The 24,912-nt window shown below is 37.6% G+C and overlaps 5 protein-coding genes, 1 long non-coding RNA gene and 1 pseudogene across 9 annotated transcripts; 5 read left to right on the plus strand and 2 right to left on the minus strand.

Moving 5' to 3' along the window:
- The first annotated feature begins 973 nt into the window (after nt 1-973).
- LOC111792632 (protein neprosin) lies at nt 974-3,725 on the plus strand. 2 transcript variants are annotated; one of them, XM_023674167.2, is made up of 7 exons: nt 974-1,625; nt 1,696-1,782; nt 1,861-2,076; nt 2,151-2,315; nt 2,394-2,447; nt 2,543-2,689; nt 3,250-3,725. In XM_023674167.2, exons 1-7 carry the CDS (start codon nt 1,452-1,454, stop codon nt 3,625-3,627), a joined length of 1,221 nt encoding a protein of 406 aa, XP_023529935.2. In that variant the 5' UTR covers nt 974-1,451; the 3' UTR covers nt 3,628-3,725. The 2 variants fall into 2 exon arrangements, with proteins under 2 accessions (XP_023529935.2, XP_023529936.2); XM_023674168.2 differs by having other exon boundaries at nt 1,741-1,782.
- A 668-nt stretch (nt 3,726-4,393) lies between these two features.
- On the plus strand, nt 4,394-9,358 carry LOC111792631 (cell division cycle protein 48 homolog). Its single transcript, XM_023674166.2, has 9 exons — nt 4,394-4,720; nt 5,298-5,463; nt 5,553-5,781; nt 5,872-6,638; nt 6,731-6,952; nt 7,515-7,586; nt 7,696-7,977; nt 8,104-8,463; nt 8,687-9,358. Exons 1-9 carry the CDS (start codon nt 4,653-4,655, stop codon nt 8,981-8,983), a joined length of 2,463 nt encoding a protein of 820 aa, XP_023529934.2. The 5' UTR covers nt 4,394-4,652; the 3' UTR covers nt 8,984-9,358.
- A 114-nt stretch (nt 9,359-9,472) lies between these two features.
- Nucleotides 9,473-13,123, minus strand: LOC111793196 (uncharacterized). Its single transcript, XM_023674973.2, has 2 exons — nt 10,279-13,123; nt 9,473-10,154 (listed from the first exon to the last, which is right to left on the minus strand). The coding sequence occupies exons 1-2, from the start codon at nt 13,121-13,123 to the stop codon at nt 9,631-9,633; spliced, it is 3,369 nt and encodes a 1,122-aa protein (XP_023530741.2). The 3' UTR covers nt 9,473-9,630.
- LOC147793027 (uncharacterized) lies at nt 12,385-13,867 on the plus strand. Its single transcript, XR_015420593.1, has 2 exons — nt 12,385-12,525; nt 12,618-13,867. It is a non-coding gene; the product is annotated as an uncharacterized LOC147793027 (long non-coding RNA).
- A 1,918-nt stretch (nt 13,868-15,785) lies between these two features.
- Nucleotides 15,786-18,480, plus strand: LOC111793212 (kinetochore protein SPC25 homolog). The gene is made up of 8 exons (XM_023674991.2): nt 15,786-16,065; nt 16,286-16,351; nt 16,506-16,652; nt 17,014-17,127; nt 17,226-17,315; nt 17,407-17,529; nt 17,701-17,930; nt 18,116-18,480. Exons 1-8 carry the CDS (start codon nt 15,897-15,899, stop codon nt 18,125-18,127), a joined length of 951 nt encoding a protein of 316 aa, XP_023530759.2. The 5' UTR covers nt 15,786-15,896; the 3' UTR covers nt 18,128-18,480.
- Nucleotides 18,481-18,862: 382 nt separating this feature from the next.
- Nucleotides 18,863-23,713, plus strand: LOC111793209 (FKBP12-interacting protein of 37 kDa). 2 transcript variants are annotated; one of them, XM_023674987.2, is made up of 14 exons: nt 18,863-19,048; nt 19,149-19,200; nt 19,292-19,353; nt 19,471-19,538; nt 19,658-19,694; nt 20,307-20,394; nt 20,478-20,542; nt 20,638-20,715; nt 21,253-21,300; nt 21,927-21,980; nt 22,450-22,611; nt 22,789-22,858; nt 23,211-23,266; nt 23,357-23,713. In XM_023674987.2, exons 1-14 carry the CDS (start codon nt 19,022-19,024, stop codon nt 23,522-23,524), a joined length of 1,035 nt encoding a protein of 344 aa, XP_023530755.2. In that variant the 5' UTR covers nt 18,863-19,021; the 3' UTR covers nt 23,525-23,713. The 2 variants fall into 2 exon arrangements, with proteins under 2 accessions (XP_023530755.2, XP_023530756.2); XM_023674988.2 differs by having other exon boundaries at nt 18,867-19,048; nt 20,307-20,382.
- A 245-nt stretch (nt 23,714-23,958) lies between these two features.
- LOC147793028 (uncharacterized) lies at nt 23,959-24,912 on the minus strand (annotated as a pseudogene). The gene is made up of 3 exons (XR_015420741.1): nt 24,658-24,912; nt 24,370-24,536; nt 23,959-24,260 (listed from the first exon to the last, which is right to left on the minus strand). The product of XR_015420741.1 is annotated as an uncharacterized LOC147793028 (transcript).

Consider the following 24,912-nt stretch of genomic DNA (forward strand, 5'->3'; position numbering starts at 1 on the left):
TTTTGTGTAAAATAAAGGTAAATAAGCTTCTGACCACCTCTGTACCATATTTTTTTTTTGTCGCTGCAAAATCGGTCTATAATAATCGAGTCCACAATATCGGCCCATAACTCAAATATTAATGGGCCCGAATCAGTTTTTATATTTAACTTTCATTTTGTTTTCTAAAAACATTTGATTTTCCAATTTAATTAGATTAAGCTTTAAAATTACCATTTAATTAGATTAAACATTTCATTTAAAAAAGAAAAAACACCTTTCCCACAAGTATTAGGTTAAAATTTTCAAACCTGATATTAATGACAAAAGTATTTTTTTAATTTTAAAATTTTATTTTTTTTAAGAGATGTTTTTTAAACAAATCTTTAACCTAAAACTAAGGTTAAAAGTATTTTTCAAAATTTTTTTTTTTTTAGACTATTCAATGGATCATTTCTTGCCAGGGTGAAGGTCATCTGTCTCATCTATATGGAATTTCGTTTATATGGTTACATTGAATTAGCCAAAATAGGAGTTTATAGCCTTTATTTGACAAACTAGCTAATCGTCTCGGGCGGAAACTTCCAGCCTTATCGCAGTCCATATCCTCCATATCATGAAACAGTTCCTGTGTCTTGGGAAGGGGTGATTCCTTGGATTTCACCTCTTCGACCTTTTTCTAACTAATTAGATGATCTGTTCTTCCTTCAGATCGTTCTCTTGGACATCTAGTTAGTGGTCTATTTCTTACTAGTTCTCCCCTTTAAATGATTTTTTTATTTTTTATTTTTAAGTTTAAAAGAATAATTTTTAAAAGGTATTTTTTAGACATTTTTTTTTTTAATTAATTTAGCAGATTTGAAAAATATAGATATATATACTAAAATAAGAAACTAAAATAAAATATTCCAACTGAATAAATAAACTCAATTGAGAAATTTATCATATAGTTACCATAAAAGGCAGAATTTGAGTGGGATGAGTTGATTAATTGGAAAATGTGTGTATGGTCGGGAGAAGAAAGAAATTTGTGGCGCTTTCAGATAAAAAGGGAAAAAGAAAGTGTACTGCAAGCAACTGTATCACAGAGGAACCAGTTCTTGCAGGTGAAATAATAGAACATTACAAAACGATTCATGCCATGTTTGTCTCGTCCATTTCATCCATCTTCGAATGCCCATTTCTTCTTCGCTCCCCAGTCATCTGGGTCCGCCATTAACGAAGCTAAGAAGCTTTTCTTGAAGAAAATGGGGTGTTGGGTTAAGAAATTCATGTGGGTTTTTGTTTCTGAGGAGAATGGTTCGTTCTGTTTTGTAAGGACGTGCAGAGAATTGGAAGCAAATAAGGAAGAAGCCAAGTGTTTAGAAGCTCTGTAAACCTTTTCTTTTCTTCTTTGCTCTAATACGACAACCCCAATACGTACAAACACACGTGTTTCTCTACCAAAACGACACTCCAAAACATTCCTCTCGATGTTATTAGCGGCTTTTGTTGCTCTGTTTCTCATAGTTTCGACCTCCTCTGTTCTGCTGGCACCGTCCATTGCGGCGGAGGATTTCAGACCCGCCGCCGCAGAGTTCCAGAAATTGAGCGGCGTTGAAGCTCACTTGAAGAACATCAATAAACCCTCCGTCAAGACAATTCAGGTATGGTTTCATTTCTTTTTCCTCTGTTTCTTTTGGGTTCTCAAGGGTTTTTTTTTTTGTTCATTTTCAGAGCCCAGATGGAGATTTAATCGATTGTGTTCTTTCTCATCTTCAACCTGCTTTTGATCATTATAAACTTAAACAGCAACTGCCACTGGTAACTTGAATTTACTGTAAACAAAATGGAACATACACATTAGAAACAGAGAGAAACAAATTACATTTCAATTTTCAGGGTCCCCCAGATAGGCCAAAAGGTTACAACTCCTCAGCCGATTCACTTGCAGCGAGCTTCCAGCTATGGCGGCAGAGTGGTGAATCATGCCCTGAAGGAACTATTCCTATTAGAAGAACTACAGAACAAGACATTTTAAGAGCAAGCTCTGTCCAAAGATTTGGGAGAAAGCCATTAAAATCTGTGAGAAGGGACTCATCAGGCAGTGGCCATGAGGTTCATATTTTCCTCTTGTTCTTGTTCTTGTTCTTCTTTAATTTTCAGATGATTTTACTTTCAAGACGTTTCAGCATGCTGTTGTGTTTGTTAATGGAGAGCAATACTATGGAGCAAAAGCAAACATAAATGTCTGGGCACCCCATGTGAGCGATGAATATGAGTTCAGCTTGTCTCAAATCTGGGTTATTTCTGGATCATTCAACAATGATCTGAACACCATTGAAGCTGGTTGGCAGGCATGTTTTTCTCTAATTCTTTTGCATTTTGTTCTTTTAATTTTCATCTGTTCATGTTGAAAAAAATGACTTATTCAGGTTAGCCCTGAGTTATATGGAGATAATTATCCTAGATTCTTCACTTACTGGACGGTGAGTTTTATTTTACTGTGTTTTGAAGTATTCTTCAACAAGTTTCTGGCTTCTTTCTGACCTTGTTTCTCTGTGTGTCGCTTCTGGTTTTTCAGACAGATGCATACCGAGAAACAGGCTGCTACAACTTACTGTGCTCTGGTTTTGTCCAAACCAATAACAAGATTGCCATTGGAGCTGCAATATCTCCAAGATCTTATTACAATGGCAGACAATTTGATATGGGTTTAATGATTTGGAAGGTGAGTGTTCTTCAATATCCAATGAAATTCAACCCAAAAAAGGACAAACTATGGTATGTAGAAAGAGAGAGAGATCCGTCACTGAATGAATAGAACACCTAATTTTCACCTTTGCTTCAACAAAAAGTAACCCTTTTTAACCTTAATCATTCATAAGCAACAATTTCTCCCTTGCCATTGACATTGACGTGTTTTAAAACCGTAAGATTGACGGCGATACATAACGAGTCAAACCATACATATCGGCTAACAATAGGCTTGAGTTGTTACACTTAACCTTCAACTCACTTAGTTCCGAGACTTTTCCCCAAACCGACAGATGCTTGGGGATCCACTATTTGCTTTTATGCAGTCAAAAGATTCAATTATTTTCAAGATTTTCTTTGTCAAGTAATCATTTTAGGCTCCATATCAGGAGGCTAATGTCATGTCTACTTTATCATTTGCGCACATCTCGACTAATTTCATAAAAGACCTGCAACTTCGAAGATATCGAAGTTTATGAACTATCACTTATCAAGTCTCGTTTTCGGGTTTTGACCGATGGATTCTCGATGCAGGATCCGAGGCACGGAAACTGGTGGCTGGAGTTTGGGCAGGGTGTGTTAGTAGGGTACTGGCCAGCATATTTGTTCAGTCACTTGGGAAGCCATGCCAGCATGATCCAATTTGGAGGAGAAGTAGTAAACACAAGATCAACAGGGTTCCACACATCGACACAGATGGGAAGTGGGCATTTTGCAGAAGAAGGATATGGAAAAGCTTCTTATTTCAGAAATCTGCAAATAATTGATTGGGACAACAGCTTGCTTCCTGTCTCGAACCTTCGTCTCTTGGCTGATCATCCAAATTGCTATGACATTAGACAAGGCAAAAACAAGCTTTGGGGCACTTATTTTTACTATGGAGGTCCTGGTAAAAATGTACAATGTCCATGACCACATCAAAATGGCATACAATATATAAGACAAATCTTACAATCAAGAGGAGCATAAAAGCTTAACATAATAATCCAAATAACTTCCTCTCGAGTTAATCACTCTCCTAATATCGTTTTCTCGATGAATATTTTGTTTTTGGAATGAGGTTGACGGGTTAACGCCGCCTAAACAAGTAGGCTAAAGACACACCACCACGACAATTAAATAGATCGACAACGACTATAACGCAACTAGAAAAAAGGAGACGCCCGTAAATCCCGTGCTAATAGCTTGATTTTTGTGTGGTGGCCTGTTCTGAAAAAGCATGCAATAATACAGTTTGCTTTAGCAACAAAAGAAAAGGAAAACACACTTTTAGGGGACGGATCAGGAAAAAAGCAATGGCCCATAAAAGATGGTGACCTTTTGTGGTGCATCCACAATTTGATCGCCTAAAAAAAGTCACTTGTAAGTCATACCATACGCTACTAACCTCTGTTTTTCTTCATTTTCTTTGAATCAATGCAAGAATTCTCGAGAGAATATGTAAAATCTCACATTAGTTGGAGGAGGAACTAAGTATTCAGTGAGGGTTAAACACGTTTTAAAAACTTTGAGGAAAAGCTCGAAAAGGAAGGGGAATATCAACTAATAATTACCAATGGTATCCAAACCAAACCGTTTATAAATTGCAATTGGGCTGGTTTGAGCTGGGCCAGGCCCAGATTCAATGGCGGATCCAAGCAGTATATAAATCGCAATTCATCAAACCAAACCTTCTAGATTTCACCTACTACTGAAAAATGGCGCCTACATCACCGATAACGGTGCTTCCATGGCGACCCGCCATTAGTTTCATGTATAGGTGGAGAGAGCTGATTGGAGTCGGCCATTGTATAGAAACGGGCTATCTCGGTGGTCCGTCTTCTCTACAACAGTGCGGTCTATTTTTTAATTCTTCGCATCTTCCTTCTGCATTTGCACCGATTGTCTGAAAGGTTGCAGAAACCCTGGTGGTTTTCAAGAACAAAAGGCCGAGAAAAATGGCAGACCCAACAGGTTCATTAGCTTCAGATAAGGCTCATGCATCCTCTCATTCTTCATCGGACCAGTAAGTTTTTGTTTATTATCGTGATTGTTCTTGTTCAGGCGAAGAATTACCTATGAATTTCCCTTGGTTTCAAACGGCTAGATATATTGATGAAATAAGATAAGGGAAGATTTGGAGATACGTGTAGTTCAGAAACTATTGTTCATGCAGTTTTAGTTACTCTACAATTATTTTTATAACTTATGTTATAGATTGGTTGGAGAAGATTTCTGCAAAAACTGTATTGAATTTAGGTAACAGAGATGATGAAGCTTATGAATATTCAGGAATTTTGTGGAATTTGAAAGTTTTATGCATCATATAATCAACAATTTTATGTAAATTTTGACTTAATTGACCATTTTTACTGATCAATCAATCAAGTTTACAAATCATTTGCGGATTGGGGAGAAGTTTAGGAATGAAGTTGGAATTTCTTTTAACAGCAGTTTTAACGACAGAAAGTTCGAATTACTCTGAGCTAGATATTGCGGGTTTTTGTGGTCGTGCCCTCTGAGCCCGAAACAAAAATCCAATTTGCAGCGATGATCTTTCCTTTCTATGATGAGTAGTTGAGTAATTTTTTGTGTGTAAATAGGCAAAACACTAAACGGGATTTTTCCACTGCAATTTTGGAACGCAAGAAGTCTCCGAATCGTTTAGTTGTTGATGAGGCTATCAATGATGATAACTCTGTGGTTTCTTTGCATCCTGCTACCATGGAAAAGCTGCAGTTCTTTAGAGGAGATACTATTTTATTGAAGGTGATTTTCATGCATGTTTTCGCAAACCAGTCTGTTTACCTATGAGAATATTGATTAACCTTACTTGCATCCTTTTTATGATTATTCAGGGGAAGAAGCGGAGAGATACAGTGTGCGTTGTTCTTTCCGATGAGCAATGTGAAGAGCCAAAAATCAGAATGAATAAAATTGTACGAGCCAATCTCAGAGTTCGTCTTGGAGATGTTGTATCTGTCCATCAGTGTCCAGATGTGAAGTACGGAAAGCGGGTTCACATCCTCCCTGTTGATGATACAATCGAGGGTGTTACTGGCAACCTATTTGATGCATATTTGAAACGTGAGGGGTTCTGTTTTATTATTTTCCATTGATTATCAATTACCGATATGATTGGGATCTGATTCTGATTTATTGTCCCGTTTTTGTTAGCTTATTTCTCGGAAGCATATCGACCCGTTAGGAAGGGTGACCTGTTCTTAGTCAGGGGTGGAATGAGAAGTGTTGAGTTCAAGGTCATAGAGACAGACCCTGGTGAATACTGCGTTGTTGCACCTGATACCGAGATCTTCTGTGAGGGAGAGCCCATCAAACGTGAGGATGAGGAGAGATTAAATGAAGTCGGATATGATGATGTTGGAGGAGTTAGGAAGCAAATGGCTCAGATCCGTGAACTAGTGGAATTACCACTTAGACATCCGCAACTTTTCAAATCGATTGGCGTAAAGCCTCCGAAAGGGATATTGCTATATGGGCCTCCTGGATCTGGAAAAACTCTTATAGCCAGAGCTGTTGCTAATGAGACGGGTGCATTTTTCTTTCTGATTAATGGTCCAGAAATAATGTCTAAGTTAGCAGGTGAGAGTGAAAGCAATCTGAGGAAGGCGTTTGAGGAAGCTGAAAAGAATGCCCCTTCAATTATATTTATTGATGAACTGGATTCCATTGCTCCAAAGAGGGAGAAAACACATGGAGAAGTGGAAAGGCGTATCGTATCCCAACTTCTTACCTTGATGGATGGCCTCAAAACTAGAGCACATGTTATTGTTATCGGAGCAACGAACAGACCCAACAGCATTGACCCTGCTTTGAGGAGATTCGGAAGATTTGATCGAGAGATTGATATTGGTGTTCCTGATGAAGTAGGACGATTGGAAGTCCTTAGGATCCATACAAAGAACATGAAACTTGCCGAGGATGTGAGACTCGTGCTAATAATGCCATCTCACATTATTTTTCATTTAACATATTTTCTATATTCAACATTTTCGTAAAAAGCTGTTTGTTCCAGGTGGATCTTGAAAGAGTTGCACGGGATACTCATGGTTATGTCGGTGCTGATCTCGCCGCTCTTTGTACTGAAGCAGCACTCCAGTGTATTCGCGAGAAAATGGATGTCATTGACTTGGAAGATGAAACAATTGATGCTGAGGTTTTGAATTCCATGGCTGTAACTAATGAACATTTCCAAACTGCTTTAGGGTCTTCAAATCCTTCGGCGTTGCGGGAAACTGTGAGTCTCCGGTTCCATTCTAGTCTCTAATGTTTTGCTATTCTTTCAATGTAGTCTATATTGTTTAAAAAGTTTCTAGTCCCTCGTCTTTAATATTTTTCAACTGAATATCTCATTGTTGGTAAATGTTAAAATTAGCTGAGGTCAAACTTACATAGCATGATCGAAAATTAGAGGAGAAAAAAGGTCATCTAGAGAGGAAAGTTTCTAATTCTTCACCCAAAATTTTAAGAAATTAGTATAAATTTTGAGTTTTCTTCTCTTGATGACCTTTGTTCTCTAAATTTTATCCCAAGTTTATCATCAGAAAATTTTAACCTTCACCAACAACAGTGAGATACTAAATTGAAAAATGTTAGAACGTGAAGGGTCTAAATTGAATCTTTCAAACAATCAAGGATTAATTGAAAAAATATCCAAACATTAGGGACTAAAACATATATTTAGCCTGTCTTTTATTCAGTAGTATCTGCTCGTATATCTTGCTAGAGATTGAGCAGATGTTCTAATAAAAATTACATATAATGTTGCCTTCCTTTTGACTGACTATTCTCGCCATTAGGTCGTGGAGGTTCCGAATGTTTCGTGGGATGATATCGGTGGGTTAGAAAATGTTAAAAGAGAGCTGCAGGAGGTCTGTGCGCTGTTTATCTTCTTGAAGTTTGTGTTTTCGGTGTCTAATTTCTCAGATTGCTCGTCTTTTTCCCCTCTGAACTCGTCTATATGTGGCTGTTTTATGGCAGACTGTCCAATATCCAGTGGAGCATCCTGAGAAGTTTGAAAAATTTGGCATGTCACCATCTAAAGGTGTCCTCTTTTATGGGCCCCCGGGCTGTGGTAAGACGCTGCTGGCTAAGGCAATTGCCAATGAATGTCAGGCCAACTTTATAAGTGTGAAAGGACCTGAGTTGCTGACAATGTGGTTCGGTGAAAGTGAGGCAAATGTGAGAGAGATATTTGACAAGGCTCGTCAGTCGGCTCCTTGTGTACTATTTTTCGATGAACTCGATTCTATCGCAACTCAGGTACTTAATATATTTGGAAACTCATTATGTTTTTTTAATCAAATATCACTCGTTTTAGGTCGAAGTATGATTTTGTTGACGTTAAACATACGTTTAAAATATCGTAAATCGGTTTGATTTTCGCAGCGTGGCAGTTCTGTTGGAGATGCTGGTGGTGCAGCAGATAGAGTCTTGAACCAACTTCTTACAGAAATGGATGGCATGACTGCGAAGAAGACCGTGTTTATAATTGGGGCGACAAACAGGCCAGACATTATAGACCCGGCGCTGCTCAGGCCGGGACGTCTGGACCAACTAATATACATCCCGCTCCCTGACGAGTCTTCACGTCTTCAAATTTTCAAAGCATGTCTCCGAAAGTCGCCAGTGTCAAAAGATGTCAATCTATCAGATCTTTCACGGTACACCCATGGCTTTAGTGGAGCTGATATCACTGAAATATGTCAGCGTGCCTGCAAATATGCCATTAGAGAAAATATCGAGAAGGTATTTCTTTACAGTGTTCTTTTGAAAAACATATTTTTACAGTTTGATCTGTTGGGCAGCCACTTTTGACTCTTGAGTGAGCATCTTTTACTTGACTTTCTTGCCCGTTAATAGAACCATTCTTTTGGAGATAGAACTTATGAGAAAATTAAGGTTAACAAATTCTGTCGAGAACTATGGTGGTTTTGGTGAATCATGTTAACCATGGAATGGGTATCATCAGGATCTTGAGAGGGAGAGAAAGGAAAGAGAAAACCCAGAAGCCATGGAGGAAGACGACATCGACGAAGTCTCAGAGATAAAGGCAGCACATTTTGAGGAGTCAATGAAGTATGCTCGTCGAAGTGTCAGCGATGCAGACATCAGGAAGTACCAGCTGTTTGCTCAGACCCTACAGCCATCTCGTGGGATTGGATCGGAATTTCGGTTCCCTGATCGAACCGACAACGTAACTGCAGGAGCTGCTGACCCATTTTCTTCCGCTGTAGCCGCTGGTGATGATGATGATCTTTACAGCTGAAGTGAAAACCAGTCAGTGCAGGGGTTTGTATGGATTTTCTTCGGTAAACAACGTTTTAGTGCTTTTTATTTATGTTGTTTTCTCTGTAAATGCAGTGGTTTAGTGAAGAGAGTTGTGTCGTAGATACTTTCTAAAAAGGCTGAGCTTTCTGTGTTTGAAAGAGTAGACTGTCTCTTAGTTTGTGAGTTATGGAAATATAATTAAAAAAAAAAATGTAATTATAGAAGATGAACTTCTTGTGTGGGTCCCAGTACGATTTGCAAAAGCGACTGGCTTTGGTGGTGAATAGGGCTATGAGATGAGGTCGCATGTGCGTCACGTGGTAAGCTGCATCCTTCGTTCCACACCTTTTATGAAAATATAATGATTAAATAACTCTTTATTAATATATACATAATTTAGTAAAGAAAATGAAGTGAATAAATGTATTCATTATTGAGAAGAAAAAAATATTTTAAATTTTCTTTGGATATTTATGAAGATATGATGTTTAAGTAACTTAATATTTTCTCTTATTATAATTATTAAAGAAAAAGGGTATAAAATCTAAATCCTTTACATTACCCTTTCTAATTATCCCATTTGACACATTAATCTTAATCTTAAACTTCCTTCCCAAATGCATAAATAATAACCCTAATTATAAATCACTGGTTGCGTGAAAAATATGCACCCAACGAGGACAACGAAGCATAGGAGCAATGTGACGACTCTTGAACGGGTAGTGCAAAAGGTAAATGATTCGCCATAGAAGATGAGGATAAAATCGATGTCGTTGTGTCCAAGCTTGTCGTGTTGCTCTTCTTTTGTGGCGGCTTGTCAACGGCATCTGTTGTTGTTGATAGTTGGTCTTGTCGGATCTCACGTAAAAGAGCCGTCACGTCTTTCATTGTTGGTCGATCTTCAGCACGGTCACTTGTGCAAAGCAAAGAGATTCCTAATGCTTGTAAAATCTCTTGGATTATCGGGTCGGGTCGCCCTTGAAGTTTAGTATCTAGTATTGAAATTGGATTCTTCTTCTTCTTCAGATGGTCTCTCACCCATTGAATCACGTGTTGGCCTTCTGCGAATGAGGAATCTACAGGTTTTTTGCCCGTTATTAACTCCAGCAAAACGACACCGTAGCTATATACGTCACTCTTGTCTGTGATCCTTAACATGCAGCCATATTCTGCATATGCATACTTCTTTTTAAATCATAATATTAAAGAAACTAAAAAAATATAAAGAAGTTCATTTTGTTTCTTTCAAGTATTTTAAGTATATGCAATAATTGTAACTAATTAAGACCGTACCAGGTGCAAAATAGCCGTAAGACCCAGCAAACTGAGGGTTCGTTGAAGACGAACCGCTCGGACCATCTTCAACCAACCGAGCGAGCCCAAAGTCCGCCAAACACGCTTCGTAGCAATCCCCCAACAGAATATTGTGAGCCTTCACGTCCCGGTGCAATATTGCCGGCACGCAGTCGTGGTGCAAATAAGCCAATCCCTCCGCCACACCCAACGCTATCTTGAATCTACTCTCCCAGTCCAGCCCCACGCGCCCATTCCCCTCGTGTAGTAACGCACCCAAATTCCCATTTGGCAAGTAGTCGTAGAACAGCAATTTCGTCCTCCGATTCGCCCCCCACCCTAGCAATCGGACGATGTTCCGATGTCGAATCCTCGCCAATGTTGCAATTTCGGATGAAAACGCCGCCGCTGAGAACACTTCCGATGATCGGAATCGCTTCACAGCGATTGTTAGACCTGATGAGATGCAGGCTCTGTACACGACGCCGGTCTTGCCGCGGCCGATGACATTAGCCGGCGTTAAGCATTTGATTACCTCAGAGATCGGAAGATCGAGCTTCTGGTATAGTGTCACTTCCCAGCCAGAGCCAAGCTCCAAGTCGCTGTCAAAGGCGTCGTCTGAATCTTCGCCGCGGGACCCATTGAAGTATCCCCGACATGAATGTCTATCTTTGAGAACGATATAAACTGCCGCTAGTAGCAGTACGCATGCCGTGCACAGCAATACAATCATGGCCACTCGAGCCGCTAGCGTGTGGGGAGCGCCGCTGCCATGGCCATCGGCGTAGCACTTCTCGCCGGCGAAGCATAACTCCGGGTTTCCGGAGAGAACGCTCAAAGGGAGCTGCGCGAAGAATGGCGTCTCAGGTACGCGTCCTGAGAAATTGTTGTGAGATACATTGAGAACCACGAGATTTTGCAGTTCTGCGAGAATGTGGAGGTCGCCTGAGAGTTGATTGTAAGAGAGGTCCAATGACCCGAGCATGTCTAGATTTGCAAACTCCGGCGGAATCTTGCCGGTTAGTTGGTTTAAGCTCAGATTGAGACCGATTTCGAGTGAAGGAATCTTGCCTAAGCTCGGTGGAATGTTCCCGGAGAGTTGATTGCAACTTAAATCCAGTAACTGTAATTTCAAGCAGGAACCGATTTCAGTCGGAATAGGCCCCGAGAAGCGGTTGTTTGAGAGAACGAGTTTCGTGAGCGAGTTGAAAGATCCAAAACTCGGAATCGGCGCCCCTTCGATTAGGTTATTTGAAAGATCAACGAACTGGAGGAAAGAAAGCTGGTTGAGTTCTTCTGGAAGAAATTTCGTTAAAGAATTAGAATGCAAATCAATGAATGTCAAATTCCGGCATCCAGAAATCTCCGGAGGCAACGCTCCAGTGAGGCGATTGTTTCCGAGGTCCAAGAAAATCAAGTTCTTCAAATTCCCAACCTCCGGCGGAATTTCTCCCGCGAGCTTGTTGTTATTCGCTCGGAACCGAGATAGAGACGAGCAGTTACCAATCGCCGGCGGGATCCTGCCGGAGAGATTATTGGAGAGAAGCAACAGCTTGGAAAGCTTCTTCAAATGAAAAATTCCCGTCGGAATTGAACCAGTCAAGGCATTCAGTGATAGATCCAAGGCCTCGAGATTGCGACAATTGGAAATGGTGGATGGAATACTTCCCTCGAGCTTGTTTTGCCACAAGAACAGCAATGTCAAATTGGCGAGATTCCCCAATTCAGAGGGAATCGTACCAGTGAGCTGATTATAATCAAGCTCAATGTGAGTGATTCTCGAACATTTCGCGATTTCCTTCGGAATCTCACCTGTTAATTGATTTGAACTCAGCAGCAATTCTTCAAGCATTGTTAAATTCTCAAATGTTGAAGGAATTCTTCCCGTCAGAGAATTAATCGAAACGTCGATGACTGTTAACTGATCACATCCACCTAACTCCGGCGGTATAACGCCGACCAAATTGTTCTGCCATAGAAGCAGACTTTGAAGATTCCGTAACCTACCCAATGAGATCGGAATCGAACCAGAGAGCGAGTTCTGGTAGAGATAGAGATTTTGAAGCTCAGAGCAGTCGCCAAGTTCATCAGGAATCTGACCGGAGAGAAGAGTAGTATAGATTGCCAACGTCTGAAGCTTCTTGAGAAAGCCAAGACTGGCCGGAAGAAAGCCGGAGATGCTGGTTTCAGCTAGCCCAAGAATCACCAAATTGCTGCAGTTACCAATTTCTTCCGGCACAGAGCCAAGTAAGTTCTTGTTCCCCCCAGCTCTAATCACTTCAATCCGCCTCAAATTCCCTATACTAACCGGAATTTCACCGCTCAACTGATTATCATAGAGAATCAGCTCCTTCAAGTTCGTGAGATTCCCGATCCCTGCAGGGATTGATCCTTCAAGACCATTCGAATTCAGGTAAAGCTGTTCAAGATTCATCAAAGCGCATATTTCACTAGGAATTTCTCCGGTCAATCCATTGTCACTGAGTTCCAAGGTCCGCAACTGGCTGAGAGCACCGATCTGTTTAGGAATAGAGCCGGTGAGATTGGCTCCCGACAAGACGAGCTTGTTCAACGACAAGAACGAAGAGAAATTCCATGGAAGCTCACCGGGTAAGTTCACATTCCTCAAAACTACTTCCACTACTTGTCTGTTCTTATTGCAAGTGATTCCAAACCACCCACATGGAGTTTCATTGTTGGGGTCCCAATTACTTAGCACCCTGTTGGATCCCTTGAAACTTAGCTTCCAAGAGAGCAGAGCTTGGCCCTGTTCATTAATGGCGGAAACAGTACAAAGGCATAGGATTAGGATAAATGAAGAGATGGTCCATGAATTTACAGGCATTACAACTAAACTACAAACTCCAAGGAGGGAGAGAGAAAAAAAGAGGGTTTGAGCCTAGGGAGTGCCAAAAACAAGAGAAGCCAAATCATGTCTTGCGGTCTAGGACGTGTTTAAATTAGGAGTCTATATAATAAAGAAAAGAAAAAATGCCCGGAAATTCTGGGATCCAAGAAGAACAGCTAGGCCATGATGGTCCATTGCAGGGGGAGATGGCATTTTTGGTTGGCGTTTCCTTTGAAATTTTTTATTCACAAGCAGGAGAGGTGGGGGGAAGGTGGAAAAGGAAAACAGTATTTTAGTTCAAAATTTAGCTTTAAAAAAAGAGGAAGGGCACGAATTACAAGAAGCTTTTAGACGCAGTGATTCTGGTGAGTGGGTTGAAATTGAAAGAAAAGTAGGGGTTTTGTTAACCTGGAGAAATGAGCTGCATTGCTTTCAGGGCAGCCATTAAACCATCATTCCCCAACTTTATTTCATAGCCTTCTGCTCTAGTTCCCAAAAAATCTGTGTGATTATATATATATATATATATATTGCTCTTCTTCTTCTTCACGTTTTCATTCTTCGTAAGGCTGTTTTCTTTGTGGGTTGTTTTTTCGATAAAGATTTAATGCAATTATTTCAGCGTATTGTTTTTTTTTTAATATTTTGTATTTTTAGTTATTTAATAGATTATCTCTTTTCTTAAAGCAATTGATTTTTTTTTTTTTTTTTTTTTTTTTTTTTTTTTTTTTTTTGTGGGAATTGTATTTTTACATCTAAATTTGTGGATTTATATCATTTTTATACTAAAGTTTTACATTTTATCAAGTGAATGATTTTTATTATGTTTGAACACTTTATTCAAAAATATATTTCATATGTAAATTTAAAATGAAGCAACATTAAGACTTTTTTATTGTTAAAATTTATTTGTTTTTGATAAAGTTATTTAGTTTTCTTATCAAATTCAAATTTTTATTTAAATTTTTGAAAATTTTGATATGATTGATGTTAGCCGGTTTATGAAAGGTTTTTATTTTTATTTTGTTAAAACTAAGAGGTGAATTAGTAAAAATTTGATATACAATAGAAATGGTAACATTCAACCAAGTTTTGGTAAATTGAAAATCGAGGTGAAAGTTGATATAAGTGAAAAGTGTATGAGCATAAATTGAATCTTTTTACCGTGTCTATTTTTAAAAAATTAAGTTGAATTATAAGTATATTTTTAAATTTTGTTTATGAATTTTAATTTTTATATTCAATAGATTCTAAACATTAATAACAAATCCAAGATTTATGAACAGATCCAGAAGGAAGGCATGGAGGTTTATAATATATAATAGAAAGTTTAAAAAAAAAAAAAAAAAACGGATGCGAATGGCTGTGAATCTGCTGCATTACTCTGTTTTATTTGTTTATTTTTGACAAAATGATGAAGTGAAAAGTTGATTCTTTAGTAGAAATTTTGAAGAAGGCATGTGCTTTGTCGATAAAATAAAGAAGAGGCCAATCCAATCCGATCCAAATTTGGAATCATGATTTAGATTTCAGGGGTTTAAATTAGAAGGAAGTCATCCGTCCTTGTGCTTGTCTCGTGATCCTGACGTGGATTTTATTTTAATTATTATGCTCTTCTTTATTTCCATTTTTATTACTTTTTATTCCATTTGTTCATTACATATTATTAACCAATAATTTTATCTTAAACATGTAAAAGGAGGGTATGAGATGTAACCGATATTAAGTGCTAAATTTAAAATTTAAAAATTCACTAAACACAAAATTCAAAATTAAGAGGCGAAATAAATATTAAATTTTTTTAACGGAGTAATAAAATTGATTTTAATTATATACACTTAGAGATCTTCTAGTTTTATTAATTCAGTCCAACAACAAAATTAAATTGATAATATTTTTCATGTAGAACTTAGACTTACCCTATCTTTTTAATGAATAATTTATGAATATTAAACCATATCATATATGAACTTGAAAACTTATATATATATATATATTGGAAAATTAAAAAAAAAAAAAAAAGTGCAATTAGATCGGTTGTTTGGAGAATAATTGAGGAAATGTGAGAGTGATAAAATAAAGAATGGATGTCCCATTTTAGCTCCACAACAAGCCTCGAAATTCGGAAGATGTCCCTTCCTAAGTTGATATGGAAACTTTTTATAATGTTCTTATTAATTATTTTGTCACTTAATCAATATTCAAAGTGAAAGTTTTTTGTTTGAATAGTTAATAATTAAGTTATTTTATTCTTCATTATACGTCACATAATTGGGTCAATTTTTGCTTCTTACTTTTAAAAGCTTTTTATTTTGTTTTGATTTGTTCATTTTAATGATTTGTATGATGTCCCCACCCTTCTCATTTATATATATATATATATATTACATTTTTTAATAAATTATATTGAAAAGTAAAAATTATCTATCATAAAAATTATTTTCAATTATTTTTCTATAAAATATATAAAGAGATAGGGAAAAATTCGACCGTTGGAGATTAAAAAAAATAAAATTGAAAGTTGAGATCGGGTTTATGGGCTCATAGAGCAACGAAACGGGCCGGCGAAATATCGGCCCAAAGTTGTTATGGGCTACACTAAACCGAGGGCCCAACTGGACACGCTTGTAGATGTTCGGACAATCATTTCGTAGCCCATTTACACCCATCATCGTCGTCGAGGTTCTCATGAAAAGAATTTGAACTTCGAAGCAAATTTGGCGGGCGAAGGCGAAGAGTGTGTACAGTAACTCTTCTTCTCTGTAAAAGAATGGAGAACAAGGTGGAAGATTCAATTCGTGCGAAGATGGAGTCCCTTCGAATGGTTCGTGAAAAGGAAATTCCATTCCAGCTGGAAAAGATGGAGTCCTTCGCCGATTCATTTCGCAAGTCTCTGGAATCGATCTCTGCAAAGTCGCAAGAAAATGCCCTAAGTCAAGGTGAGCCATCCATTCTATTCAATTGAATTTGTAAGAATTTGGTGTGAAATCGTTTCACTGCGACCAGTGGAACAATTTAGTCGGTAGTACAAGTGTTTGTGAAGTCATCATTAGGGCTTTGGAATGGGATAGCGTTTAAGGCCCAAAATGAATGTAATTCTACAGCCCGAAAACTTACTCTGAAATTTCTTGTTTGATCTTTAATTTTTTGAATTCTCAGTGAAACTGGGAGAACTAAAGGCGAGGCTGAGGGAGGCGGAAGATGAATTGGTTAAAGCTCTAGCAGGTATGAATTAGACTATGCTACTTTCATTTAACGCTGGATTTGGAGCGAGTGATGGGCGAAACGTTGGTGTTTGTGATGCTGGTATCATTTCTTACTTTGAAATTAGCATACACAGTAAAGGCTGATTACGTTTATACTTGCATATTTTTTGTAGTGAAGACTCGCAAAGAGGCCAAACGGCTGGCAATCACAGACTCCCTTGCAGCTTCAAGATCTAGAATCGAGAAGCTCAGGAATACTTTACAAGATTGTAAAGCGAAGAGGGATAAATATTCTAACATTATATCTCAGCAATCCTTAGGTAAACTATGTTGGTGAGCTTAATTTATTTTGGAATGCTCACTCTTAGGTCTGTTTTTGCTAGCCCTTAAATCCAATCTTTGTGCAAATTTCACATGGTTCCTCCAAGATGAATTCAGCGACTTGGTTATGCTTTTTCTCTGCATTGTTTATTTCTCAAGTATGTTGGGTAGAAAATAATTTCATGCACCTTGTTGCCTGTGATAAAAAAACGTCTTGCTTGGAACTCAACAGTAATGCATACTGCATTCTTTATTTACTACGTAACTGCAAGTTCTTACTTCACATCCTTGAAATCTCCAAATTCAATATTTTCATGCAAAAACTAATTGCTTCTCCCTCTCTCTTCAATGCCATCAAAGCTTTATCTTCTTCTGAACACAAGGAAACCCAAGAAAGCGATTGCAGAAGTGATTTACTAGAGGCTATTTCTTGGTACAATAGAGTTTTGGGTTTTCATATTGAAGGAGGACGTGGTATGATAATTCAATTTTCTTTCCTTCAAGAATCTTTACATTTTTAGTGAATGAAAGCTAGAAATTAAGTTTTTGACAAAAAAATTTCGATCTTTCAGGGGTAACATTTTCTTTCAAGAAAATCATTAAGGACAATCCTGATAAAGAATATTCTTTTACCATTCGTCATGCAAATGATACTTATACATGTAAGTTTTGTGCACTTAAAATACGTTGTTTTGTCATGCTCATCGTCTTCTGAGTTCTGACACCCCTAGTTTTTTCTTTCTTAACTTTCAGTGTTAGATTGTACCCCATCCTTGCGAGATATTAAAGAATTGATTCATGAATTGAATAAAACAAATGGTTTATTCAAGTTCGTTAAGGTCATGAGACGGAGGTTCCAAGAGGCTGCAGCAGAAGGTACGCACTGAATTTGTAACTTACTGCTTGAAAGGTGCTATTCACTTCACAGAAAAATCATTGGTAGTTAATATACATACGACCCGGATCACTTTTTGTTGTGCCTCTTGAAGTTTGTTGGGTTCAATCTGTTCTGCACTAATTGTTTGTCATATTTTTCTTATTCAAAAGGAGTTGGAGCCGAAGCATTGTCTCTGCATCAAAACTCAACGATGATATCTTTGTCAGCTCCTGGTTTGTCATCATCAACTGACGGAAGTGAATCTTCAACTCAAGAAATTGATAACCATGTTCAACCTGAGGAAACTAACAATCGTTCTAAGAAATTTTTACCTGGAAAAAAACCAGGTATCCAATCCCCTGGATCTGCCTTTTCTTTGCGTCGATCTCCTCGTTTTCAGGTATTCAAATTTAATGTTTGGTTTCTGCTGCTTATGTTTCGTATTCTCTAGTTTATGATAATGAGATAACACTATTAACTTCTATGCATAACAAGCTGTTTACTGTTTTGGTTTATTTTATGCGCCGCACCACAATTAATGTTATGTAAGAGAGAATTCCTAACCAAATGCATCACGTATGGCAGGTGAGGAAATAAGGTTGGAGGCTACTAATGATTGAATATGCATTAGATTGACGGGCATAGCCCTTCTTCATGACATGGAATGCCTTGCAATTGACATTTTATTATGGGGTACTGATCTCAACATCTGCCAGAACTTCTCTGACTACTGTGAAGTGTGAAGGCTCCATATTTGAAAATTGAAGTTGAAGAAGACATAATCATATGACCTGTTGTATGCCCGTTGTGTCTGATTTGCTTTTATGTGCATTATTTTACACGATTATGATTTTATTAGTTGTATCCATCTGGTCTACATCTTAAGTTTTCATAATTATATTCGAACTTACATGAAAGATTGTGCAGTTGCTAATTTATCACTTGTGAAAGCTTGACGGTGCAAGTTCGTATTGCCCTCATTGCAGAGAATTTCCGTTATATTGAAATTCTTAAAAATGTTAAAAACATGTATGAAGTGGGATAAAAGGAGGGGAATGGAAGAACGAAGGAATTACTAAAGTGGGCTTATGGCCTTTTATATTATAATGGGCCGGTGGACTTACTGAACTGGGCTTCTAAATTATGGGCCTAGCTTTGGACTGTTACTCAACCTTTGGATAAAAGGAGGGAAATATAAGAAGAACGAAGGAATTACTAAACTGGGCTTATGGCATTATAATGGGCCGGTGGACTTACTAAACTGGGCTTCTAATTATGGGCCTAATTGTGGACGGTTGCTCGGCCTTTGGATAAAAGGAGGGAAATTGAATTAGAACGAAGGAATCCGTCCCTCGCTGCGAAAGCGGAACGATTCATAAAGCGTGACATCGTCCATCCTTTTGGATTTATTTCTCTCTGCTAGCTTCCCTCGCTATTGTCATAGTGGTCTCGCGCGTTGCAGTTCTCTGGTGAGAAGCGCAATTTGCTATAATGGCGTCGCACGGTCATCTTGAGGAGGTAAGTTCCTCCGTTTTATTTTCACCGCTCGATTTGCTTTTCACGCGAGTTTTAGGTGTTTGTTCCTTGGAGTTTCTCTCTGATTTCTTAATTCTTTCAGGATGATGATTTTGGAGGCGATTTCACTGGAACGCACAACAATAGTCATTCAGGTTGATTTCACATTCTTTGCATCTAATCGCTAGTGTGTGACTGGCATTTGTTCACTGATGTTTATTTTGTGCTATGTTCATGAAAATTTAGGAAATAAGAGAGGTTTTGGCGATCTAGAAGATGAAGAGGATGACTTATTTGGTTCCAAAAAGGTATACGACCTGATTCTCTAGTTTTTGATTTGACCTTAAGTTACTACTTCGATTTTTACTTATTTTGTTGTTCATTATGATGTTAATTTGCGGCTTAATCTAATTGCTTCAACGTAGGCTAACGCTAAAGTCGAAGAAACTGCTCCAGGTGTAGCGACAGGAATGATTCTGTCACTTCGTGAGAGGTATTGAATCATTTTCGGTGATTGGTAAATGTTACGGAATATCTATATCGTGCACTGTTCAAAGGAAGCGATCCTTCAAGTTCCTTGTATATTTATATATTCTGAAACCTCGTGTGCAGTCTTAAAAGCTATGAGGATACACTCACAGCATGCCGGGTATGGTTTTAGTTATTTCACCATATCTCCATGTCTTCATTCTTCATTGCCTGTCTATTCGTAGCGTTTGTCAGTTCTCGGCTTAGTTTTGCTTGGAGATCCATCTGTCCGATGAATCTTTGTATTAGAAACCTTCTTTCCAACATTAGAAATTCTGTTATTTTGTCTTTTGGTTCCTGATATACGGCACCTTGTGCATCTAATATTTAGCTCTTTCGAAAAGCATAACCTAACATGGTTTAATAGTTTATGATTATGTAGAGAGATCTAATCTACATTAATTCTATAGAATCAGAATAACAACCAAAATCCTACTTGAATCTAATGTCATAATCAACTAGAATTGTAAACTAGATATGTAAGAGGCTTGTAATCCATTAACTTATTATTCGAGCTGAAAAAACGTGTTTATGTATTAATCAATTAATCCTCAGTACCGTAGTTAAAGCTGGTATCATTGTCTAGTTTCACACTTTTTTTGTAATCGCTATGATCTGTTGCCTACTACCAGTCTATCTTTGAGTTTGGATAGCTACTACTTTTTACTGAAGCATTATGCAAGGATGCTCATATGCGATGCTTAATTACTTGTTGGATTGACCTTGGTTTCAGACAGAGCTTGACATTGCCAAGTCTGAGATTCAGAAGTGGATTTCTTCATTTCAGAATGAGAATTTCATTCCTGCTGGTGCTTCCCCTGGTTTGTTGAACTCTGAGATATGCTCGTTTCTGTTCATCCTCTATGACCTGCTCATCCTTAAAACAATTGATCTTTCGATGTAGAACCTAAATTTGTGATCAGCTTTCTGCAATCCCTGAAGTTCTCGGAGGAGTCTCTAAGAGACCAGGTTTGCCGATATTTTTTTTAATGTTTGGTTTTGTAGATTCAATCAGGAATCTGATATTTTTTCATGCAAGATGTAAAATGTGTTTCATCTTTCAGCTAGAAAAGGCAAAGAAGAAGGAAGCCGCTTTTATCGTTACATTTGCAAAACGAGAGCAGGAGATTGCAGAGTTGAAGGCAAGTTGTGCATCTTTTTCCTTTTAGACTCGAGGCAGAAAATTTTATTTGTTTCCACTTTGAAATACGGGAAGTATTTGGATGATGAAAATGGAATATCTTTCATCTGTCGTGCATGATTTTCAGCTCTTATTAACCTATAGGACTTAATCAACCTTGGTGGTATACGGTTGTTAATAAAATTTGAACTTGGAACCTTAGTTTTGTGTGAAAGTTTTGCGCGAAGTAAAAGGCAGTTGAACATGATACCTTGAAGCTTCCTAATCCATATTCAAGACAAGACGCTAGGTTTTAGTCAAAAACAGAACTGCTAAGTCTGTAATTGCTAATATGGCTTCATCCGAGATACTTATGATTCTGATATGCTTTTTGTGACGTATGAAATGGAGATGTTTTCATCGTTATTACTCTACTGCTTGCATTTTGGTTCACAATTCCTTTCGGATTGATTTATGAAACTCTTCATTTGCTATTACAATTTTGATTACTCTGAGTACTTTCAAGATCAGGCATCTCTAATATTGTTCAAATATCCAGGCTGCAGTCCGGGACTTGAAAGCACAGTTGAAGCCACCATCCATGCAGGTACTAATGACGCTTTAACTTTGGTTTGGTAGAAGTGCATAGTACTAAGATTGGATATTGAGAACAACGTAGCACAACTTTTTGACTTTTCATGTACTTTTATAAACATTTCTAATGTGTTTTTTCCTTTCAGTTTTTCCTTATATAAAGAATGTTCGAAGCAAGACATTGAGTTGCTTATATATGCTAGAATTGATTGATGAGAATATGATATATGGTTGTTCTTGTTGTTTTATATATATTGTTAAGCTATGAAACCGTGAATTTATATCTTAAAGGTCTTAGAAATCTCTGAAATGTGAGGAGAAAGGTGATCAACCATTTTGACAATCCCAAGGTGACCCTAGTTCGAAGGTCTTCGTATGTTTAGATATTCTTTCCGAGGTCCTAAATTCAATCCTCTGGGCGTAAAACCCTATTATTGAAAAATCTTTGTTATCTGCTGACCTTGGGTCAAGGCCTCTCTGAAAATTATTGGAGGGTGGAGGTGGGCCAATTGTTTTCTATTTTCCTTTCATTTAGGATAAATTGCAAATGTGCTAGTTGTGATGTGTAATGTCAGTTATAGAAAACTTCTACTTTATGTCTCCAGGTTTAACTTACTTTCTTACAACTAACTTTAACAGGCTAGAAGATTATTGATAGATCCTGCAATACATGAAGAGTTTACTCGTCTGAAGGTCTGTTTTACATGAACTACCAATCTTGATATGTATGGTTGATACCTCTCGCTTTGTACGCATCTTTTCATTCAAGCTCAGATATTTTAAAAGCTTAATTAGAATACGAATTTGACCAGATCTTAGCATTTGTCATTTATCCATCTTTTCTTCATGTTCCGTTCATGGTTAAACTTAATGGAGGGTGGATGCTAAAAGATCCTAGGCGGTCCCACAAACTTTTTGGGAGGGGTTACTTTGTGAGTGAATTACAAGGGAGAGTCGGGGGGGGGGGGGGTTTGTCAAGAACTGTTTTGAAAAGTAGTTTTTGACCGATTGAAAAGAGTGAAACAGTAAAGCCGAAGTTGCAAGGAGCCATCTTTGTGAGTGAAATATTATATTTGAATTCTATGATAACGGCATAAACTCGAAATCAAAATCAAGATTAGTGAATTGAGTATTAATTATTTGACTTTCTCATGACATGCAGAGTTTGGTTGAGGAGAAAGACAAAAAGGTTAAGGAGCTGCAAGATAACATTGCCGCAGTAAGTTTTACTCCATCAAGCAAGATGGGTAAAATGCTGATGGCTAAATGTAGGACTCTGCAAGAGGAAAATGAAGAGATAGGAAATCAAGCTGCTGAAGGAAAGGTATAGTCCCTTATTTACGACCTGTTGTGACTTACTCTATGTTCATTCACCTCTTTTATGGAGTTTTTTCAAATGGAGTTTTTTTTTAGGAGGGTGAGTTTTGAAAGATAAATTGTGCCCCCTGATAATTTTACTTTCATTTGTTTGTGCAATCATTCCCCTCGCCCTCGACTGCAGATGCATGAGTTAGGAATAAAGCTTGCGTTGCAGAAATCTCAAAATACGGAACTTAGAAATCAGTACGAAGGTCAGTATCTATCATTAAATACTCATTTTTGTTGCACGACTTTCTGAAGTTCATAATTGGAACAGTTTGCATGCTTCAAGTTATTGCGATTTTTTCATGAATAATTATTAAGCACCTTAATTTTCGTTTAGAGTCACTTTCTTTTCATAATCCGACTTTAAAGCAACTATTTAAAAATTATCATAAATCAAGCTGATTGCACGATGTTTAATTTGTTATCAAACACAAGATTTTTAAAACACTAAAATTGACTTCAAATGTTAATCCTAAAATAATGTGGTCAGAATTTTTCACTACTTGGGACGGTGATATATTGACTGCTAAACTATGTTAACACCACAAATCTATGCAGCCTTGCAGAAATATATGGAGGGGCTGACAAATGACGTTGAAAGGTCAAACGAATTGGTACGCGCATCATCCGTGTTATATTTTTTGGTCACTTTCTGAATCAATTTCTATATTTATCAGTTTCTTTTTTCGTATTCAATGAACTAGGCTATCGTATTGCAAGAGAAGCTTGCAGAGAAGGATCGGGAGCTTCAAAGCTTGAAGGAGGCTTTACAGCAGCCGAGGAGTCCAACGGTCGAGAATAAAGTTGATTCACCCCATGCCGAGAAGCCACCCAAAGATGAGGTGGTTATTTCAGGCGATGCTGAAAGCTGAGATCAAATAGATTTTCTAAATTTTGTACCTGTATATTACATTTAATTTCCCACATCGTAACATTTCGTTTTTAGCCTATGAATATCGTTAAATTCCATAAGAGCAATATGAAAAATACTGCATATTTTAATTTTTGCCTTTGTTTTTTTGTCATGATGTAATTTGTAGTAATGATAACCCTTCATTTTTAGTTTGTTTCTATTTTGTTGTCTTACTTTTTAAATATAATTTCAAAATCCAAGTCAATTCTGAACTAAAAAATATAACTTTAAAAACTTAATTTTGTTTTAAAATTTGACTAAGAATTCTAGTAGTTCTAACCCTTTTATTTTTAGTTTTTCTATTTTACTTTTTAAATATAATTTCAAAATTCAAGTCAAAATTCTAATCAAATAAATACAATTTTCAAAAAAAAAAAAAAAAAAAAAAAAAAAAAACTAGAAATAAAATTTGGATCAAAATACGGTGTAGAAATATTAAAAAGAAAAATTAAATTTTCAAAGCAGTAAGTGCTAAGGATAGATTTAACAGACCTCTTTCCACCCCAAGCTTTTTAAGATTTGTCGTGCGTAACTTCGCGCCAAATGAGATATTCAAGGTTTCAGCTGCAGTGCTCTCGGAATAGCCAGAAGGGGGTGGTGATGTTTGATCACCGCGATGAATTCTTCGGTCCAAGATCCACCCCTAAACCACCGTGAAGGATTCTTCTCTCGGCTAATTTATTTGCTTTTAACTTCTGTACACAAGTTTTGGTCATGCTCAGCCAACTCATAACAAAACTTGTCCAAAACTTGTCAAACAGAGTCGTAGCGCGTTATTGATTTGATCTGAAATATGAAGTTTACCTTTGCAGACGCAGAGAGACTATCTACCAACGTAGATGCAACCGCACATTTTGCCTCGCTATTAGCAAAGATCAATTGGCCTATCTATTAAATCAGTAAACTCCAGACTTTTTCTTACATGGAGCCTAACTACCTCTTACTAGGACTTTGTAGCTTGTAGATTTTCCCTGAAAGTGGATTTTCCCTGAAAGTAAATTTTGGGTGGTCATAACATGGTAAGAAAAAGAAAAACTGGTAGAGAATGACCAAGAATTTAGAAATGAGCCGTATAAAAGAGGCAGTTCTCACCTGTTGCAACATGTACCAAATCTAAATGTGATTCACATATTGGAGCTGTTTTAAGAAGAGCAACATTGGAGAAACCGAAAGATGAAGCTTTGCAGACTTTTTCACCAGTTTTTCAACCAACCTCATAGCTTTGCCCTTTTCCCCTGTTCTGGACTCTGAGACTGTCGACCAGTCCCAGATGTCCCCAACAGAGAGTTTGGGAATTGTTTATTTCCCATAATGTGCGACTTCACCATACGGGGCTTTCCAGTTATT

Source organism: Cucurbita pepo, chromosome 4, assembly GCF_057944985.1.
Source record: "Cucurbita pepo subsp. pepo isolate OVF chromosome 4, ASM5794498v1, whole genome shotgun sequence".
In the NCBI taxonomy this organism is placed as follows: Eukaryota; Viridiplantae; Streptophyta; class Magnoliopsida; order Cucurbitales; family Cucurbitaceae; genus Cucurbita; species Cucurbita pepo.